The sequence below is a fragment of the Microtus oregoni genome, unplaced genomic scaffold (assembly GCF_018167655.1).
Source record: "Microtus oregoni isolate MIOR12 unplaced genomic scaffold, Mior012 000046F_ref0000063, whole genome shotgun sequence".
Lineage (NCBI taxonomy): Eukaryota > Metazoa > Chordata > Mammalia > Rodentia > Cricetidae > Microtus > Microtus oregoni.
In genome coordinates this window covers 12,869,158-12,891,621 of record NW_024543220.1, presented here as the reverse complement: position 1 = coordinate 12,891,621, position 22,464 = coordinate 12,869,158, and the positions used below count along the sequence as shown (strand labels likewise).

General features: G+C 45.8%; 1 protein-coding gene across 4 annotated transcripts in view; it reads left to right on the top strand.

The window, feature by feature from the left end:
• Ilrun (inflammation and lipid regulator with UBA-like and NBR1-like domains) overlaps positions 1-22,464 on the top strand; it is a 66,871-nt gene that overhangs the window by 36,903 nt on the left and 7,504 nt on the right. Inside the window, exon 4 of one of the 4 annotated variants that reach the window (XM_041634546.1) lies at positions 10,254-10,357. The exons of 1 other annotated variant lie outside the window; for it this stretch is intronic. In XM_041634546.1, coding sequence (XP_041490480.1) covers positions 10,254-10,357 — 104 coding nt within the window. Of the gene's footprint in view, positions 1-10,253; positions 10,996-22,464 lie in introns of those variants that run through there. 2 more of the 4 variants (XM_041634545.1, XM_041634542.1) reach the window with 2 other exon arrangements.

Here is a 22,464-nt window from a genome sequence, read left to right as displayed (position 1 = left end):
TTATTTTTGGCTGGACTGGAACTCAGTATGTAGACTGGACTGACCTCAAACTGATACAGATTCACCTGATTCCCAAGTGCTGGGATTAAATGTGTGTGCCACCATGGCTAGCTGTCCCAGTTTTTTCTGTCTGTCTGTCTGTCTGTCTGTCTGTCTATCTATCTATCTATCTATCTTGTATGCATTGGTATGAAGGTGTCCAATTCCCTGGAACTGGAGTTACAGACAGTTGTGAGCTGACGTATGGTTGCTGGGAACTGAACCTGGGTCCTCTTGAAGAGCAGCTAGTGTTCTTAACTGTGGAGCCACCTCTCCAGCTTGCCATCCCAGTTTTTGATTTAGGGACCTTGGGCTGGCAAGATGGCTCTGCAGATAAAGGTGCTTGCCACCAAGCCCAAGGATCTGATTCAGCCAGCAGGACTCACAGTGGAGGAAGAATCCACTTTTTGTGAGTTATCTGATTCTCACGTGGATGGTATGGCACATGCGTCCATACATGCACACACACAAATAGGTAAATGTAATAACATAGTTAATAATATGATTTCAAAGAAAATTTATAGAGCTCTTAATATTTTTCTTCTACAGAACTTGCAAATTAAACAATTTGGCCTGGAGTTTTTTAGGTTTTCATTTGTCGGTTGAATTTATTTTCCTAGATGATGTCATTCGTTTTGTGTGACTGGTGGTCTGCAGGCACTAGTCCTCTCAGCTACATGTCTGTGTGCGGTCCTGCTGCCCTTCAGCCTTGGTACTGTCAGTTTCCCTTCTTAACCTTCTCTTGATAAGCTTGTCGATTTTATTGGCCTTATCAAAGTCAGCAACTGGTTTTGTTCATTTTTCCATATTGTTTTCAGTTTTGTAGATGTCTCTGTTGATTTTATTTTCAGATAGGGTTTTTTTTTAAATATTTATTTATTATGTATATAACATTCTGCCTTCACGTATGCCCGCACACCAGAGGAGGGCGCCAGATCTCATTACAGATGGTTGTGAGCCACCATGTGGATGCTGGGAATCGAACTCAGGACCTCTGGAAGAGCAGCCAGTGCTCTTAACCACTGAGCCATCTCTCCAGCCCCCCAGATAGGGTTTTATATATGTAACCTGGTTGGCCTTGAATTCACTGTGAATCAAGACTAACTTTTAATACTGATGCTCCAAGGTATTTGAATTACAAGGGTGTGGCTCAAGTAGTTTAATGTGTTTATACTCTTCATTTTCCTACTTGGTTTATTTTGTTCATTGCTAGTTTCTAGAAAGTGTAAGTCTTGGAATCGAGAAGTCTGTATAATGTAGTTGTTTAGTACTGTTCCCTCTGAGTGCTGTGTTAGATACATCCTACAACTTTCAAAATACTGGGTTTTCATTCTTATTCAAGTCAGAAGTATTCTCAAATTTCCCTAGAGGCTTCCTGTTTGACTCACAGGTTATATAAAAATGTGTTGTGTAATTCCCGCATTAGAAATGTTCCTGTTACCTTGTTCAGAGGCCTCTAGTTGAATTCCTCTGTGGCCCCAGACCAAGCTGTTGTCCTCTTTTTTTTAAATTGTTGCTGCCTTTAATCCACCACTGTTGGAATCAGTGGCTACCTGCAGCGGTTGAGGGAATTCTGTTTCCTCAGGCACCAACCCTTTAGCTCTACTAAGGGAACTTATCTAAATCTGTCCCCCAAAGAACTCTAGACCTCAGCCAGGCATTGGTGGCGCACACCTTTAATCCCAGTACTCGGGAGGCAGAGGTAGGCGGATCTCTGTGAGTTTGAGGCCAGCCTGGTCTACAAGAGCTAGTTCCAGGACAGGCTACAGAGAAACCCTGTCTCGAAAAACAAACGAAAAACAAGCTCTAATCTCAAAAGTTGAGGTGGAATTCTGCTCCTCAGAAAGGCTGGATAACAAGCAAGTAGCTCAGCTCCTTTCCTCCATTTGTCCAGAAGCCCTTGTGTTTCTCCTCACCCCACCCACCCCAACACCCCTTAAAAACCCTTCTCTACCACTTCCTGTCAGCTAGTTGCTGACGCAACCTCCTGTCCATAGGTGAATTTATTTAATCAGACACATCTTTGTTTCATTAAACAAATGTTCCAGAGCATAAACAATAGTAATACATCTTAAAAATAATAATTTTTAAAAAAGATTTATTATGTATACAATGTTCTGCCTGCATGTATCCTTGCCAGCCAGAAGAGGGCACCAAATCTCATTATAGATGGTTGTGAGCCACCATATAGTTGCTGCAATTGAACTCAGGACCTCTGGAAGAACAGCCAGCGCTCTTAACCTCTGAGCCATCTCTCTAGCCCTTAAAATAATATTCTATAACACCAAAAAATTTCAAGTCATGCTTTGTCAGCTGCCCATTTGTTATGTTACTTTTCACCCTTGTTTGCAATTTGGTACATTGTAAATAACTAGATTGTTCTTCAGCATATTTAGAATAGAGAGGTGTTGTATATGTGGGGATCTGTTCCTAGCCTCACTAGCTGCTTTTTGGGTTTCTCTTCTTTGACCAGAGGTGTACACACACACACACACACACACACACACACACACCCCAGACCTGCAGGCATGGTTGTTAACTTTCCCATTCTGAAGGCCGCCATATCTGTATCCTTTCGGCTCAAGTTTTCGGATGGAGAGCACAGAAGGACAAATCAGTTTCACTTGTGTCACCACAACCCCTCTAATAATACATCTTTAAAAGCAAAACCAGAAAGGGACTATGTGCCAGTCACAGGTGGAAAAGAAACAGAAGCTAGGTGGGGGTAGTATATACCTTTAATCTAGTTACTTGGGAGGCAGAGGCAGGTGATTCTTTTGGCCACACTGGTCTACAGAACAAGTTCCAGGACAGCCAGGGCTACACAGAGAAGCCCTGTCTCATAAAACAAAAAACAAAACAACAACTTTAAAAAAACAAAGAAAGAAATAGAATCAGTAAAGACTGGGAAATTCCACAGTTAATGTCAGATACCAAACACAGTCCTAGGAAGCATGGGCAGCCCCAAACAAGTCCCCAAAGGGGAAGGAAAATGTTGCAAGAGACTGCTAGTTTGTTTCCCCCACCTCCCGGCAGTTCAGACCTGAAATAACCACACAGAAACTAGATTAATTAAATCACTGCTTGACCCATTAGCTGTAGCTTCTTATTGGCTCACTCATATTATTAACTTAACCCATTTATATTAATCTGTATATCGCTACGAGGCCGTGGCTTACCGGGTAATGTTCCTGCAGGGCCACATGGCTTTTCACTCACTCCACCTTCTTCCTCCCAGCATTCAGTTTAGTTTTCCCCGCCTAGCTCTGCTCTACCCTACCCTATCATAGGCCCAAAACAGCTTCTCTATTAACCAATGGTATTCACAGCATACAGAGGGGAATCCTACATCAGGAAAATGTTATAGGAGTGACACTCAAACTCTAAGATAAAGCTGGAGTCATCAGGACAGTGTAGTACCCGTTAGAAGAAACACACAGCATACACACACACCAGTAATCCAGGGAAGGACAGCACTGATGAGGTCCTTTGAAATGGTCCTTTTCTTTTTCACTTCACTGGCTCTGTCCTCTTGATTTCCATCACAACAGACCTGAATAGAGGTAGGCCAGCAGATTATCAGAAGGTGCTTCAACGACCTTCACAGGCTCTGCTAGGCTTTGTCCTGGAAAGATGGACAGAAAGTCATTGTAAAGGGTGGGTTTGATAAAACATTGTTATTTATACCTCCTAATCTCTTAAATGATAAGAAGATGAACAGCCCCTTTTAAAAGTGGGCCAAGTACCTAAACAGAGCAGATGTCTTGTTTAGAGGAGCTCTGTAATTATGAAGAGACACAGGAGGGCGTCCAGTGTACACAAGGCTGGGTGGTGGCAACACTTGCCTTTAATCCCAGCGCGTGGGAGGCTGATGGATCTCAGTGAGTTTGAGGCCAGCCTGCTGTACAAGTTCTAGGACTGCAGGAATGTTACACAGAGAAACCCTGTCTTGAAAAAAGGTGGGGGAAAGGCTTTGATCTGTGTGTGCTGCTCCCACTCTGACATTCTTGGGAAGTCAATGGCAGGATGTGAATTCTGTACAATGATGTATGCTCAGTATACATCTGCAGGTATACACAGCACCAAAATGAACAGGACAAGCTGTGGCCCCACGGTGATGTCAGGGCCTCGTTGCTTCATCAATTTAGCAGACTGGCACAGTGGTATGGCCACCAGTGGGGAAGCAGGCGGGAAGAAAATCAGTGGATATTATGAAATGGTAACCATGTAAGTTAGACTGGGCAGAAAGGGCTCAGCTAAACAAATATCATTTGTTTGTGGGTTTTTTTGTTTTGTTTTCCCCAAGGTTTTTCTGTATAACAGCCCTGGCTGTCCTGGAACTTGATTTGTAGACCAGGCTGACCTCGAACTCACAGAGATCCGCCTGCCTCTGCCTCCCAAGTGCTGGGATTAAAGATGTGTGCTACCACTGCCTGGCTGTCAAACATCACTAACAAATGGTTTGAGAGTGACAGGGAGACGCACTTCAGTTCCAGACTAAAGTGGAATAGTTGGTTTGGTGAGCTGGAACAAGTTGGGTTTGATGTGAGTGGGGTTTTGGTGTGTCAAGATGGTATGATTAGTTGGAGAGCATGTTCTTTGTGCCCTCTGGAGGAGAGGAGAGTTAATGACCGTTCTTAGCCGAGATGTGTGTGTCAGTGCATTGGTTTTCTGTCCAGGAGGGGCAGATGGGAGTGGGTGAGCAGTGGAGCCTTTTTAGAAGAGGTCCAGTCAGATGGCTCAGACCTGCAGCACATCAGTACTGAGCAGGCCCCCCAAGTCTCTGCTCAGTGCTGAGCTGGAAAAATGGTCCAGTGATGGAATTGGATAAGCCAATGGAGTAAGAATGGGAAGAAAGGACTGTTCTAAGGACCTGCATCACTGTTGTCTTTCCCTCTGAGTCTGGCAATGACTTTGGTGCCTTAGGAGGGCATGTGGTTCTCTTTGGAGAGAGAATGGTAGGAGGTGGAGTTACTGCTTTGTTTATTGTGTTCTTGCCTTAGTCCAGCTAGGACTGTGATGTGGATTGAGAACAGTTTTCCTTGTTCTCTTTGAAGAGGGAGAAGGGTGGGCATGGCCAGCACTGTTCTGTGAAGTCCCTGGGGAGCAAAAGCCTTCCCAAGGCCAGCTCAAGCCCCCCGCCTTGCCGCCCTCATCTTCAGCCTTCATCAGGTCTGAGGCAGGCAGGGCTCACATCAACCATCTTGCTTCTAACTATTCAGAACACTCTTGGGGGCTCTGTAGAAGTCAGACCCTCCATGCCAGAAATCTGGACCGCTGGACCGTGGTGCCATACCCTTTAATCCGGCATTTAGGAACCAGGCTGCTGGATCTCTGAGCTCAAGGCCAGCCTAGTCTACAGCGCTAGTTTCAGGACAGACAGAGAAACCTTGTCTCAAAAAGAAAAGAGCTGGGCGGTGGTGGCGCACGCCTTTAATCCCAGCACTTGGGAGGCAGAGGCAGGCAGATCTCTGAGTTCGAGACCAGCCTGGTCTACAAGAGCTAGTTCCAGGACAGGCTCCAAAAAAAACCACAGAGAAACCCTGTCTCGAAAAAAAAAAAATCAAAAAAAGAAAAGAACGAAAGAAAGGAAGAAAAAAGAAATGTGTGAACCAGAGGGATAATTTGGGTTCTCTCTCTCTGCCTTTATGGTGTGAGTGCATGGGTGGGTGTACATGCCTTCATGGACAGAGGTCTATTTCAAGTGTTTTATTCTGTTGTGTTTCCTATGAGATTTTGTTGGTTTGTTGGGTTTTTTGTTATTGTTGTTGTTTGGGGTCCCCCCCCCAGACAAGGTTTCTATATAATTGTCCTGGCTGTTCTGAAACTCACTCTGTAGACCAGGCTGGCCTTGAACTCAAAGAGATCCACCTGCCTCTGCCAACTGCTAGGGTTACCCACCCAGCATGATTTGATATTTTGAGGCAGGGTCTCTCACTGTGTATCCCAAGTTGACCTAGAAGTCACAGAGGTCTTCTTGCCTCTGCCTTTGGAATCCTGGAATTAGGTGAAGCCATATACCACTTCTCCTAGCCCATTTTGTTTTTAGATAGAGAATCTTTCATTGACTCTGGAACTTACCAAGTCAGCCAGCAGCCCCAGTGACTTACCTGTCCCTACCTTCTGCACCCCACACAGCTTTTACATGGGTACCGAGTCCAAACTCAGGTCTTCATGCTTGCCATGTAGGTTTTTATTTCATTCTATATTTATTTATTTACGAGACAGGGTTTCTATGTGTAACAGTCTTAGTTGTTCTGGAACTAACTCTTGTAGACCAGTATGGCCTTATTTTATTTTTAAGAGTTACTGTTTTGTGTGTAGTTTGTGTCCTGAATGTGTGTGAACTACCTGCATGCAGTGCTGACAGAGACCAGAGGAGAGCATCGGATTGCCTTGACTTAGTCACCATGCAGGTACTGGAATTTGAACCCCTGTCTTCTGAAAAGCAGCCAGCATTCTTTTTATTTAAATATTTGTTTTATGTCTCTGAGTGCTCTGTCTTCATGCATACCCGAAGAAGGAATTAGATCCTATTAGAGATGGTTGTGAGCTACCTTGTGGCTACTGAGAATTAAACTCAAGACCTCGGAAGAGCAACCAGTGTTCTTCACCTCTGAGCCATCTCTCTAGCCCCTTGAGTATTTTATTTTAAATTGCTTTTTGCTGAAAATTCTGTAAGATACCAAGATTCTCTAGGTGTGCCCCTTCACTCTTGAGAAATTCAGTTGGAAATTTGAAACCGACTTTTCTTAATTGTGTATAAAATGGCAATTAAAAAGTTAAGCCCTGGGACTAGAGAGATGTCTCCGTGGTTGAGAGCAGTGGCTCTCTTCCAGAGGACCCTGGTTCAATTCCCATCACCCACATGGCAGCTCACAACTGTCTGTTAACTCCAGTTCCAGAGGATCTCACACCCTCACAAAGACATGCAGGCAAAACACTGTGCACATTTAAAAGAAAAAATTTAAGCCATTTTATCATGAGTTAAATATAAGTGCCTCTCATAATGCTGTCTGAAAAGATCAATAAAATGTCATTTTTTATCTGTGTGCTTTATACTAGTTGTAAACATTTGGCTCTTGATACACAGTACAGCTTGATTTCTTATATTATCATTAAACATAGTTGTATTTTGAAATGTGAATTTATAGCTAGGAGTTTTTTTGCCTATGGTTTATTTAGTGTGTGTGTGTGTGTGTGTGTGTGTGTGTGTGTATGTGTATAGAGGCCAGAAGTCTCATGTTGGGTGGCTTTTTCACTGCTTTCCACCGTAGGTTTTTAAGAGTGTGTCTGTGGCAGGAAATGAGTGAATGTATGTTGTGTGTCTGTGGAGACAGAACAGGACATAGGATCACTTGCAACTGGAGTGCAGTCCTTGTGAGTCGCCTGGCTTGGGTGTTGGGAACTCGGGTCCTCTGGAAGAACCTTATGCAGTCTTGACAGCTAAACTGTTTCTCCATCCCTTCCACATTACTTTTTAGACAAGTTCTCCCACTGGCCTGGTACTCAGCAACCAAGTTAGGCTGACTAGCCAGTGACCCCCGGGATATTTGATGGCACCATGAAACTCCAAGACGGTGTTAATGCAATTAACCTTGGATGGGGGCGGAGCCAGCCTCTTGTCAAGAATTAGCCATAGAGAGTACTGAGGACCTGGGAGAGAGAGAGAGATAGGGAGAAACTTAGAGATTTGCAGGCCTTTTTGGTTTGGGGTGGAAGGGGAGATGCTTTTCTTGCTGGATTTCTGGCCCAAAAGGTAGGCTAGTTGGCTTCTCCTTTTTTTCTGACCTAGCAGGTTTTCACTGCAACAACTGACTCCCAAGTCTTTATTGGTAAATAAAACAATTTAGATAAAAGACAACACGGGGTTTGCCTGTCTCCCCCTCCCAGCACTGGCTTACAAGACGAGCTTTTCACACAGGTTCTATAGCTGGAACTCAGGTCTGCAGTACAAGTGCCTTGCTGGCTAAGTTGTCCCTTGGTGCCTAGCTTGTGTTCTCAAGGTAGACTCCTGCTGCTCTGTTTTGAGACAGGCTCTTGCTGTGTATTTCTGGGATTTTGGTACCTTATGTGATAGCTTAGGCTGACCTTGAACTTGTAGCCACCACCTGCCTCATCCTCCCTGAGTGCTGGTATTGTAAGTGCACACCACCCCGCCTGCCTAGAAGTTTAGATGAAGAAAATTCACATGTGTGTTAGTATGCATTCATGGCAGCCAGAAGAGGGTGTCAGATTCCTACAGCTGGTCTCACTGCTGCTTGGCATGGGTGTTGGCATCTAAACTTTATTCTTAGAAGATCAGAAAGCACTGTTACCCACCAGGCCTTCAACTCTCCAGGTCTTCCTTCTTCAATTTGACTTCATCTTGGCTACCCTGGTTCTTACTACCTAGCCAAGACTAGCTTCAAACAGTAGTCCACCTCCTTCACCCTCCCAAATTGAAGAACTGTATTATAGGGTTGCAGCATTAGGAAGGTTGGGAACCACTGTTCTCTAGTCTATCCTTAACTGGGATAGAAGATTAAACTCTTCCTTTCTGAAGGGCGTATCCAGTGCAAGCAGATGTGTCTCTTGCTCATGTAGTAAGTCATTGATGTGTAACACTGTGGTCTCATGTATATTAATATCTAGTACTGAAGTACTTGTTGCTCATAATTATGTTAGCTTTTATCACATGGTTTTTAAAGATAAAGCAAAGAAATTGCCAGTTCCAGGCTTGAACAGCAGGTGTCACTGCAGCTCTGCTTCCTTTGCCCAGCTCTGAGCTGGCCACTTTTCAGTACAGCTCCTAAACCATGAAACTAAGTGGCTCTGGCAGTATGGCACTGTGGCACTGTAAGGTGTTCTTCTCATGGGGCCCCAGTGAGAAAGTACCCCTCTGTCCTTTCAGGTCTGTGTTACGCATAGCTGAACTGTGGCGTGGGATTGCCCTCCTAACCTCTCAGCAGCCGTGTAGGAGCAGTGTGCCTTTTCACGTTTGTTCTCAGCATCAGAAGGAACGGCTCCTTTACTTTCTACTTGACTCCTTAGCTTTAATAATAAAAAAATCAGAAATTACGACCTGGTATCTTTTGGTATTGCTCTATTTAGGTCCAGGTTTTCCCTGGCCTGTGAAGAAAGGAAGGCGTCTACTACTATGTGCGGCCTGCACATCTTTTCTTTTTCTTTTTTTTTTTTTTTTAATATTTATTTATTATGTATCCAATATTCTGTCTGTCTGCCTGCAACCAGAAGAGGGCGTCAGATCTCATTTCAGATGGTTGTGAGCCACCATGTGGTTGCTGGGAATTGAACTCAGGACCTTTGGAAGAGCAGGCAATGCTCTTAACCGCTGAGCCATCTCTCCAGCCCCTGCACATCTTTTCTAAAAAGAACTTAGGCTGGAGATGTGCCATACGGTTAAGAGCACTGGCTACTGGAAGAGGAGACAGGTTGTATTTCCAGCACCACTGCTCACTGCTGTCTAAAAACTCCAGGGTCAGGGAATCTAGCACCCTCTTCTGGCCTCTGACTGCACTGCACACATGGTGCACAGATGGATATAAAGAGATATTCATGTATACAAAATCAAATGAATAAATCTTTTTTTAAAAAAAAAATTAAAGAGTTAGTGTAGTCACGCCTCCCTACACTACAGAAGAACAGCGCTGGTGATGGATTGGGTTACCCTGAACAACTAGGGTGTTCTGAATCTTCAGTCTACTTGCCAGAAAGCATGATATCCTGTGTCTGGTTAGTACTGCTTTACATGGACGTCCTTATTTAATTATTTATAATGCATTTTGCTGTAGCTTCTCTTTTTGGACAGCATATGGTCATTCTAAATTGCCCCCCACGTGGGGTAAGTTTAGGTAAGTTGTGAGCCTAGTCATAACAATAAGTAAGCACTTTTAGCTTAAGAATTCTGCCTTCCTGACGTTTCCAGAGTTAAGCACTGTGAAGTGAAACCACAGAGAGCATCTGACTGGAGCTTCTGTTCTGCTGGCTCTCTGGGGAATGGTCTCCAGACAGCTTTGCGGGTCCTACCACAGAACTGTGCCAGTGCTTGCCCTTGACATTATTGAAGGCCGAGAAGCAAGTGCACACATCTTGGCAGCTTTCACCGAGGTGCTGCATTTTCTCGGTGGTTTGGATAGTATTTGGGTTTTCGGTGGTGACTGCCCTGGGCCACGGGTATGCCTGGCATTGATATGAGCTGCTTTCTGTTTCAGATGTCATCTGGGTGATTCTCAGTGTGGAGGTGGGTGGACTGTTAGGAGTAACGCAGCAACTGTCATCTTTTGAAACGGAATTCAACACACAGCCACATCGCAAGGTAGAAGGAAACTTCAACCCGTTTGCCTCTCCCCAAAAGAACCGACAATCAGATGAAAACAACTTAAAAGACCCTGGGGGTTCCGAGTTCGACTCGATCAGCAAAAATACATGGGCTCCTGTTCCTGACCAAACCGAGCAAGATCAGGATAGACTGTCACAGAACTCTGTAGATCTGTCCCCCAGCAGTCACGCAAACAACTTATCAGTAGTGACTTACAGTAAGGTAGGTGCCCTCGGAGAAGGGGCAGGTGGTGGGCCTTGGGATCCGTGACGCTCCTTCCTGGCAAACCTAAAATGCTAGACCACTACTGCCCAGAGCAGATGTGGCTGTCAATAGCATCGACACAAAAGCCTTCTCCTTCCTTCCCTGCGTGTCCTGTGGCTGCTGCTTCATCCACGTGTGTGATTTACTTCTGTCTGCTCTGGTTGGGTATTCAAAACAGAGGCTCTTTACCTTATTATTTTTAAAACTGTCTGATCATTAGCCATGCTTTCAGGGCCGGTGTGTACTGAGCTGAACGTCATCGCAGCGCCCATCTGCAATAGGCTCTTGCTGTGTTGTCTTGGTTTAGGTGGGATTTTCCCCCTGAATAAAAAGCCAGACTCAATTATTTTATCCTAAAATGTTGGCTTTGACTGTTCTATCACATACCCTCTTGCTGATGATGTCTCTAGTTTTGCTTTGGCTCATGACTTCCTCCCCCACAACCTGGAGTGCCTCAAAGTGATATTTTGACTTTGCACATGTGGGAGATAAATAAGAGAATTGACTACAGTTTCAGAGACTCTGGTTGTCAAGAGGTGGTTCTGGGTGTTTAATTATTGTGTTTCTCTGTTTTTCTTAGCCAGTTCAGCATTATCTCCCACTTCCCACTGTCAGGTGAGGGCAGCTCCTGACTGCTGGTTTGGTCTGAGCCCTCAGTTAGGGTTGTTAAGGCTCAGCCATGTGTGCATTCTCTTCCTGTGACTGCTAGGGTCTCCATGTTCAGTACTCCCAAATTCACCTGTGCTGCACGCTGACATTCAACCTCAAGGTTTAAAATGCACGTGTGTGTTAGCAGTCAGGGCAGCCTGCTGTGTGGTCAGTCTCAGGAGCAACTTTGTTCACTTGGGCATGTGGATTGATTTGTTGATCGATAGAATAGTCACTGCAGAGACTTGTGCAGCCATCTTAGCTATCTAGGATATATGAAAAGTCAGTTGGCCAGTGACTTGCCTACAATAAGGAAAGATTCCACTTTCTGATTTTTGGAGGCAGGATCCTCCTGTTTGTGCCTACCAAGTACTGGGGTTACATGCCTGGTTCAAGGAAGGCTCCACACATTAATATTAAAACAAATTTTCTTTTCCATTTTTATTGTTGAGACAGGGTCTGATAGCCTAGATTAGCCTCAAACTTGCTAAATGTATCTGAGGAAGATGGCCTTGAACTTCATGTTTTTCAGTATCTACAAACACTGAACTCAGTCACCAAGCCTCCTTCCATGTCTTGCTGGGATAGAAGGTCTCAACACACTAGGCAAGTCCCTACCACTGAGCCACATCCTGAACCCAGAATACAGTCGTCACAACCCCTCTCTTGAATTAGACCCCCCCCCCACACACACACACAGGCTGTCCCGTGACAGCAGGTAAAGTGTACCTTGTTATAGGGGAAACGATGTAGCTGAGGTTTGGGGAAGTCGAAAGCTGGCCGAAACAGCTCAGCCACTCCATTGGTTTCAGGGCAGGATGCCGTTTGCCCAGCTGGGCCCTGTACTGAGCGTGATTGCTCTTAGGATGCTCCTGATTAAGGAACTAAAGTCATTTGTAGCTGTGGACCATCTTCTCTTTAAGGGATTGATGCTCCTTAACGGGTCTAATGGTTATTCACAAGACAGGTGGAGGGTTGAGCCTCCTGCCAGCCTAAGATCCTGCTAGGCCCTGCTCTCTTTAAGTGCTAGGCAGTGGTGAGGACATTGAACATATTTAATTGATGAGTTTATATAATTTTACTGCTCCCTTCCCCCCACTGAAAATTAACTTTTCAGTGCTGAAGAGATGGCTCAGTCATTAAGAGCACGGGCTACTCTTGCAGAGGATCCAGCACCTTCTCTGACCTCCATAGGCACCAGCCATGCACGTGGTGCACACACACACACATACATTTGTGTACTCACTTAGTGGCTTTTTGAGACAGGGTTTCTTAGTGTAGTCCTGGCTGTCCCAGAACTCTCTTTGTAGACCAGGCTGGTTTTGAACTCAGAGATCTGCCTGCCTCTGCCTCCTTAGTGCTGGGATTAAAGGCTAGCATTAGCATGCCTGGTTTACACATAAATTTTGTAATTATTTTTTTTAGTACAAATAAAAGCAACTTCTCAGTTAGTGAGACGCCTCAGTGAGTGAAGGTGCTGATAAACTTGAGACCCACATAGTGGAAGGAGGTTACTGCACTTGTCTCCTGATTTTCACATGCCTGCCATATCATACACACACTAAATAAATATATTCATTATAAAACAGCTTTCCAGTAAGGAATGAAACCAGGAACCAGGAAAACTTGGATAGAATGGATAAATAACGTGAAACTTGAATCTTAAGAGAAATTAGGGCCTTTGTTGTTTTTAATACAAGCAAAAATTTACTCAGAAAACAATATGAAGCATCTGGCTAAGTTTTCTGTGTCCAGCTAGGTCTGTTGACTCCACTTCCTTTGGAAGGACACAGGCAGTGTGGTCAGTGAGTAATGACACATCTGCCCTGTGCACAGTCAGAGCCTAGGAAATACAGTGGGAGTCTGTGCCTGCACTCTTTGCCGTGCGTAGGGAGAACAACTGGGTCAGGTTTGCGTCAGTCCACAGAGCGGTCTGCTGTGTAACTTTACAGTGGAGAAGCAAGTGTTTGCAGCAGGAATTGGTGAGCTGGGGTGAAGGAGAGGGACTCACAGACACCAGCGTGCAGAGCTTGAAGTCCTCAGGTCCAGTGCTCCCAATGTGTGTTCCTTAGAAGCAGAGTGGAAGAAACAATCACAGACAGCTTTGAAAATATCGGTACTAAGGGAGTGAAGAGATGGCTCAGGGTTTGAGAACAGTGACTGCTCCTCCAGAAGACCAGATTCAATTCTCAGCACCCACGAGCAGCTTACTTCTACCTTAACTTCAATCCCTGGAGCTCTCACTCCCTCTTGTGGCCTCTGTAGGCACTGCATGCAGGACAAAACACTTATACATATAAAAATAAATTAAGATGTATATACACACACACACAAATATGTGTATATATGAGAAACTAAAATGGATACGTGTGAACATCTATTTAGTGATGAGACTTAAAGCCTGTGAATGGCAGTGGGACACCCAGTGGTTAAAGGTCTTTGCTGCCAAGCCTGACAAGTAAGTTCCATCCCAGGTACCACATAATAGGATAGAACCAACTTCCACATTGTTCTCCGGCCTCAACATATACACTATGTAATTTTTTTATTTTACTCTTCTAAAAAATTTTTTTTTTTTTAAGACAGGGTTTCTCTATTTATCCCTGACTATCCTAGAACTCTCTCTGTAGACCAGGCTGGCCTGCCTCCCCATCCCAAGAGCTGGGATTAAAGGCATAAAAAGCATAGGTAAGAGGACTGCAGAAGATGGCTCAGAAGTTAAGAGCACTTGCTGCTCTTGCAGAGGGCCCCATATTGGGCAGTTCACACTCACCTGTACCTCCAGTTCCAAGGGATCCAACATCCTCTTCTGTCCTCAGAGGACACTAGTACACATGCACACAGACATTATACTCAGGTACACATACACGCACCCATGTGCACGCACACACACGCTAATAAAGCGTAGGCATAAGAATAAAGTATATTTATATAGATGTGCTTGAAGTTGTGAAGTGTTTCCTCGGCCAAGTGAGGAGGCTACTTTTGAGTTGTTCCTAAGAGCCCAGACACTCTCAGTTACTTTGCCTGTAGGTGAAGAAACAAAAGTTCTGAGGGGCTGCATGCCTTGCCCAGTGTCACATAGCCATCAGATCACAGAGCTACAACCCCAGTCTAGGTGCCACGTGACTGCGAGGTCTCTGCTTCTTTCCCCTGTTCTGAATGACTGTGTTGAGTGTCAGCAGGAAAGAGGCAACGTTGGCTTGTGACAAGACGTTCTAATGTAGCGCAGTGTGAAACAAGCCCTACTGTGTATAATAGATGAGCAGAAAGGGAGGATAAAATCCTGGGGCTCCAGAGTAGGGAAGTGTCCGCAGTTCACCTGGTGCCCTCCACCTTCAGTGTGCCTGATGGACTGCTGTTGGGATCACTGAGTTTAGCAAAAGAGTGGAATTACCCAAGGAAATTCCCGCCAGCCATGGAGGCTAGGGAAGAACACGATGCTCTTGGAGGCTCTTGGAAGCACGGTCTCTGTAGATACTTTTCCTGCTGCCTCTGTAGCAGAGTAACTTGTTAAAGTTGGGAGGATGAAGTGCCAAGATCTCTGGAGGCCCCCTGCTCCATGAGCACTAGGTTATTATTTCGACAGAATTGCACATCTGTCGGTCTTGGGAACTGGGCACCCTGGAGTCCTTCCCTGGCTGCTGTGAACAAGCTTACGCTCTTGGTGCCCAAATCCCAAGGGAAGCTTTGGGTGAGAACATGTGTCCCTGCTGTATCCCACAACCCACAAAGTCTGACTCCTTCCTGGGGAGAGAGAGCTGCAGAGGGAGTCAGGTGGGGAGTGTAGGCCGACCCGCTCCAAAGATTCTTAAAGCTGGGTCTTTGCTTTTGTCGGGAGGTGACTGGCCTCATTGTCAGCTCAGGTGTGGCTGATTTGTCCCGTGTACTGGTGAGGATGAGAGCTATTTCACTGTGAAAGTAACAGAGCCTGTGTCCCAGGGAGCCACGGGAGACAGGGATATACTGTGGACAGTGCATTCTCACACATTGATTCAGATCTAGGGCCAAGGAGCTTCTGTTTGAGCAGTTTGTTAAAGTGTGGAAAGAGGGAAGGGAGTAGAGAAAGGGAAGGCAAAGAGGCCGTCTTATTACCAGGATTTGCAGGTGTTTTGCGAGGCCTTCCAGAACATAAGGCACAGTAGTGACTCAGGACAGGTGGGAATAAATGTGGGCTGTGGACAGCAGGTGCTTCTTCATTCTGCAGCAAGAACCTTTGCACCAGGCAGGCTGAGCCCAGGGGACTGATTTTGGTTCTTGGACTGTGGTATTTTGTGGCCTGTCCCTGGGAAGAAGCAGGCCAGTGTTTGTTGTGTGCTTCTACCTCAAACTGGATCACAGCCTGAGCCACTGTCATTACTTCCAAGTCCTGAATCAGGAGAACATATGGCTTATCTTTGTGGAGTTCAGCCCATGTCTTCACTTTGCTGCAGCAGCTGATGCCAAGTGCCATCTGCCCTTTTCTGCCCACATTCGTGTGTGTGTGTGTGTGTGTGTGTATGTGCACATGTGTGCTTGTGCACAATTTCCCAGGGTGCTTGTCTGGAGGTCAGAGGTGTACCTTTCAGAGTTGGTCCTGTCTTCAATCATTTGGGACCCATGAATCAGACTGAAGTTGTCAGGCCTGGCAGGAAGCACCCTTACCTGATGAGCTTACCTGCCCCGTGGCTATATTGTTGATTAAGGTATAAAGAAGTTAATTTCTCTCAGACCCAGGATACTGGAAGGATTGGGGTAAAATAAACTTTTTGTTTTTGTTTTTATTTTTGAAGCAAGCTCTCTCTGTAACCCAAGCTGGACTTGGGCTTTCCCCCTTCCTGAATCTGGGACTGCAGGCATGTGCCCCAACACCTAATTTTCCTCTTCCAGGGTTGTGTGCAGAGTAGGCCAGACCTCTTCTGCTGAGCGGTACTCTCCATTTTACTCTGGGCTAAAGCTGCAATGGCTTCTGGATCTTCTTACTGCTTTGAAGTGGCCACAGATTTTACGTAGTAAACCTGGAGCATTGATGCATACCTCTAATCCCAAGCCTTCTGCAGGCAGAGGCAAGAAGATCTCTGCATTTGAGACCAACATGTCTACATAGCAAGTTCAGGGCTTTGTAGAGAGACCCGATCTCAAAAAGAAATAAAATTTAACATGGTAATAAGGAGTGACTCTGGGGGGTCCAGGTCTCAGTTCAATTAGAGCCAACATTTAACAGTTTGACCAAAGATGGTTGTTGTCACTAGCTGGACTGATGCTTTCATGAGATTCTACAGGGCACCTCTAACTTCTGTCTAGTTTTAGTAGCCAAGCTGTTCTACAAGCTTATGAGAACATCCTAGCTCCCCAGCTGCGTTTTAGGGTCAGGCAGCTGCTGCCACTGCCCTGTTGAACATTCTCATGAAGAACTCCTTGGTCTCCTGGGTTCAGATTTTGTTGGTATTAAAGTTTCTATTTTTTTTTAAATAATTTTATTTAAGTGCACTGGTGTTTTGCCTGCATGTCTGTGTGAGAGTATCACATCCCTAGAGGAGTTACAGACAGTTGTAAGTTGCCATGTGGGTGTGGAATTGAATCCAGGTCTTCTGGAAGAGCAGTCAGTGCTCTTAACCCCAGAGCCATCTCTCCAGCCTCTATAGTTTCTATTCTACTACAGGTGTAGTTGTTGAAGTCACAGAAGAAATTGTCCTACATTCCTTGCTAGTCCTTCGAAAGTCTCTGTGGTCTCTGTCTCTGAGGTAGTATCGGAGTGAGGAGGGCAGCTGGCTGCAGCTCTGGGCAGGCTCCATTCTACAGAGGCTGCCTAGAACTTTAGGCACAGACACAACCAGTCCAAGGTCTGAGGTAGGAATGTTCCCAATGGGTTCAAGGAATGAGATCAAGGTAGGTGCTGCAGAGGAGTGAGGGGTGAGCAGAAGCGAAGTCAGAGGCAGGAATCAGATCCTGGGGACTTTAGGGACCCCTGTAAAGCTTTTGATCTAAGGGATGTGCCTACCTTGCCCTGTGTAGAACACAGGACACAGTAGAGGCAGGTATGCCACGGCAGCCGATGGCACAGAGAACGTAGAAGTGGGGTATGAGAGGAGTAACGGATGACCTAGCATTTTAGAAGGGTGGAGTGGACATGTCGGAGATGAAGGGCTGTGGTAGAGCTGGGGTGGAGTCAGGAGTTGAGTGTGTGGAGATCTCTAAACATCCAAATAGAGGGGCAGGCAGCCTCGTGTTAGATACAGAGTTTGAGAGGAATATGGGGTGGGGCCCTACCTCTGGGTGTTGTGCCACATGAATGATGTTTAATCTTGTAATAGGGATTGCCATCTTCTAGCCGACGAGCTAACTCACAGCTGTTGGTATGTAAGAACAGCACCAATGTCTCTGGGGACAAAATCCCCCATCATGCAGAGAGAAGGTCCCTGTTCTCAGAAGTGTCCAGAGCATTGTTGCTAAAGTTCTCCTGGCTTTCTTTGTGGTCCAGGGCCTTGAATCTGCATGATCTTCCTCCCAACTGTCACACTTATTCTTGGCTTGGTTTGGTTTGGTGGTGATTTGTCACTTGTATTTGAAGGGCTGTGAACACCTGAACTCCTGAACTCAAGCAGTTGTCCTGCCACAGCCTTCCAGGCCACCAAGACTTTAAATGTGCCCCACCATACTTGGCCTTTTATTGTTGGAGACGAAGTGTCACTGTGCAGCCTGTCTGTCCTGGAACTTGCTGTATATTCCAGGCTGTCCACCACCTCACCTCACCCAGCTCCAGACACCTCAGCTGGGATTAAAGGTCTGCAGCCATGGTGCCTGCCCCCTCCCTTCTGTTCTGAGGATTTTTCTTTTTTCCTACCATTTCTTTTAGACTTCTTTATTATTTTATATGCATGAGTGTTTTGCCTTAGTTTAGTCCATATGTCTACCTGGTACCTGAAGAGGTCAGAAAGAGCACTGGATCCCCTGGCACCAGTGTTAAGGATGATTGTGAGCCAACATGTGTGTGCTAGGAATCAGACTTGCTTCCCAATTCTCAAGAGCAACAAGTACTTTTAACAGCGGAGGCAACTCTCTGGCCCCTTAGTGCTCTTTGCTAATACACACTGCTGTAGGACTCCATAATAGTTACAGGAGATAATACAGTAGTACCAGTGCCTGCCACACTCCCACAGCAGGTAATAGTAGGCCATGGTCAGAACCCAAATGAGTCTAACTTTCTAGACTGCTGGTGAGAATTGGCTGTCCTCCTTAGGCAGTCAGGTGTGGAGACTTCCTCACCCACCTGTGGGAGCTGCAGAACCCATGGCCAAGGAGGAAACAAGATGGGGCAGCAAGGTACCCACCCATGTCCTGTCAGCCCAGCACGTTCTGTACCAGAAAGCATTGGACAGGAGATTCTGGGTCTGATGCTGTTACAATGACTCTGTCTCCTGAAAACTCAGAAGAGCCAGTAAAGGCCTCAGCTCTGCTAGTGTTTGCATTGGCACGGGCTGTGTGTGCGTGTTAAAATAATTTAAGCAAACAGCATAGGCCTTTTGTTATGTAGCATTGCTGATTGACTGAGGCTGAGAAGTATGTCCAGGAACACTCCTTTGTCCCTCCAGTGTCAGCGGTGCCCAGCTCCTTTGTGTGTGTTTTTGGGCTCTACACATTGTTTCAGACTGCCGAGGCTAGGCAGTCCTGTGGCAGAAACGTCAGTCATTTCATGTTGGTTGTTACAACTCTCTTCTCTGCATTCAGCATTTTAATTTCTGGTGGGTCTCTAAGAGTCAGAGAACAAAAGTGTGACTCACAGGTGAGGAGCTGAGTTTTCAGCTCTGGTCCTCTGTAGCACAGTCTGCTCTGCCTGGACTCCACCGGCTGTACAAAGTGTGAGAACGAATTCTGGTGCCCAGGTGGAAGCAGTGGCTCCTTTCAGGGGCCCAAGGAACTCGGGCTTTCTGCTTATGATGTGTTACTTAAGGACCAGTTACATTCGCTGTCTGCTTTACACAAATCATAGTGATGTTGCTTGGTCATGAATCTCCTCCGTGCTCAGCCGCTGCTAATCCCTGTCTCCAAAGATGTTGGTTGGGCACAGGTGTGTCTTGCCATGGGAAGGGATGTGAGCCAGAGAAGAGAAAATGGGGTTTGGGGAGATTGGTTTTATGTTTGTTAGCTTTTCTCTTTTCTTTCAAAAAATTTTATTTTAATGTGTTACAATAATTTTTTCAGAATTTATTTATTTTTGATGTGTATGTGTGTATCTGTATGTGTATGGCATGCATGTGCAGGTGCCCACACAGAAGAGGGTATTAGATTCTCTGAAACTTGAGTTATAGGCAGTTGTGAGCTACCTGATGAGGATGCTGGGACCTGAACACTGGTCCTGGAAGAACAGCAAACGTTCTTAACTGCTAAGCCATCTCTCCAACTTCTCTACCTTTCAAGTTTTTTTTCTGTTGAACATTTGTTTATTTGTGTACGAATGTGGGTGTGCATGCATGGCTCATGTAAAAGGGCAACTTGCAAATTGAATTGGTCATCCAGCTCGATCAGGTAAGGCCTTTGCCCATTGAGCATTGGAGAAGGGAAAACCCTCCGGTTCACAGTAGTGAAGAAAGTGATTGATGTCTTGATGGGTGGTGGCGCAGACCTTTAAATCCCAGCCCTTGGGAGACTGAGGCAGGCGGAGCTCTGTGACTTCGAGGACAGTCAGGGCTACACAAAGAAACCCTGTCTCAAAAAACCAAAAAGAAAGAAAGTGGTGTCTTGATAAGTAGTGAATTTGAAATGAATTCAAGGAAAACTACATACAAGAAAGCTCAGAGGACTCTGGCCAAACCACCCAGCTCTGGTGAGTGAGTTGTGCTTTAAAAGGGTGAGGGGAATTTCCAAAGGAGATCTTGAGGTCTGTCAAAGGAGGGTCACTTTAATTGTGAAAAGACACAGCACAGTGAAGCGGCTCCCACAGTGCTGCTTGGGAACAGCAAGATTTAACCAGCACAGCTGACTGGGACAAGAAGAGAATCAACTTCTCTCAGTTATGATGGCTTGAGGGGCAGTAGTTGACAGACAGAGAAACCTGAGTGGAGTCCGAGAGGAAGCAGGCAGAGTCTAGGTGGTGTTAGAGCTTCAGCTTATGGTGTCTACATGGTCAGACCCTTGGGTGAGCGCCTCTCCTGATTGGTTTCCTTTTCTCTTACTCTAGGAGATGCCAGAGAGAGCTCGGTTCCCTGGCATCTCACCTGGATTTTAGCATACTTACAGTTAGCCAAGGTCATGACCATAAATCCCAAAAGCATTCTAGAGTCTTTACTGAGGGGGAGTCAAACTCGGCCAGAAACCCTCCACCTGCTTATAGAACTTCCCTTAGTGGTTTGGTTTGTTGATGGGGCCAGGGTTTCTCGCTTAAGGCTGCTCTGTATAGGCTACACAAGCTGTCTACCTGCTGAGCCTAACTAACCCTGGCCCTCAATGGTGCTGAAGCTGTAGTATTTGAGTTTGACTCCTTATGGCAACTTAGTTAACTAGATCAGGGGAAGGTTGAAGGCAGCAGCTGTTGTGGGAACTGGGATGGGCAGAGGAGAGAGGAGGGATGTGTGGTGGATGAGCAGGGGAAGGATGCAGGGGTGGAGGAGAGAGCAAAACTATGTGGGTGACAGGTCGGATAGGCTGGCGTGGATATGGAAAGGTTGGGTTGTTAGGTGGACAGACAGGTTCCTTAGCAGCAACAAAAGTTAGTTAAGACCAATTGGGAGGGCTGGAGAGATGGCTCAGTGGTTAAGAGCATTGCCTGCTCTTCCAAAGGTCCTGAGTTCAATTCCCAGCAACCACATGGTGGCTCACAACCATCTGAAATGAGATCTGGTGCCCTCTTCTGGCCTGCAGGCAGACACACAACAGAATATTGTATACATAATAAATAAATAAATATTTAAAAAAAAAAGACCAATTGGGAAAATTGTTATAGAGATAAGAATAAAAAGTAGTTTACAGGGCCTTTAAAAGACAGAGAACACTCTCATAACTGAGTTAACCTTTTAAGCAGTTTGACGGGATCAGGAGGACATGACCCAAGGCTACCATAGTCTTCATGTTCATGCGTAAAGCAGGCTTCCCGCACTTAACCCTTGGCTAGCATGTAGACATCTTTGAACTTGGGGGCACCTTTAGAAGTTCCCATCTGCTTGAAGTAGCCCTGCCGTGCCATCAGCAAGCCCCGTGAGCAGGACCCCGCTGGTTGTCCTCATACCCCAACATGTAATTCCATTTCTCATTCATGAGAGTCTTGGATTCCATCATGCCGAACATTCTCTGGTCCTGGATGGCCAGCCCTTCCTTCACACTTTGTGCAGTTTGGGATCAGGGCAGAACTTCCTGTGAAACTTGTACTCTTCTGTGTTTGTATTCAGTACCTGGAAACCACACACAAGGAGCACTGGGAAGGCAAATCAAAGAGGAGGGCTTGTAGTGTTATGTGCTGCCATTGGTGCATGGGGGTGGGGGTTTTCTTGCGTGCAGCTAATGATCCTGTGTGGGGTTCCCCCATCCCCGCATGCAGGGTTTCTCTGTGCTGCTCTGGCTGTCCTGGAACTCACTTTGTAGATCAGGCCACCTGCCTCTGTCTCCTGAGCGGTGCTGGGATTAAAGGTGCAAGCCACCATTGCCCAGCCTGTCAGGACCTATTTATTTATTTATTTATTTATTTATGCCAAATCACAACTAAAGCAAAATAAAGACAGGTGTATGAAAGTCTCTGTGTTGTGGTGGTTTGTCTAAGCAAGTTTTTATATGGGGGAAGGACTGAGCCCAAAAGGTCTTGGTGACATGTCCATGTCCTTCTTGAAAGGAATTTTGGCCTCCTCTTGACCATTCCCTCAGATAAAAGACAAGAGCTGAGTCCCCAGCACAGCTGTCCCCTTATTCATTTTTAGTGCAAGATGTAGGTGGGATGGGCTCCGTGGGCAGAGCGCGGTAATGGTTGCTGTGAAAAGGGACTGAGAGGAGAGACAAAAAGAAGCAAAGCTCGTTCTAGTGTATTTGCTGCACAACTAGTGTGGCTTTCCTGGTGACTACTAGTGACTATTAGTACAGAAATGCAAAACTGGAGACTTCTGAATACCAACAGGATTCCTCACGTGGGAAGTTCTATATCAGGAATCGTTTCGTATAAAAATTGTCAAACACTGCATAAAATTACCTTCAAGAGTAAGCCACACACGAGATATAAATAAATGGTGGTC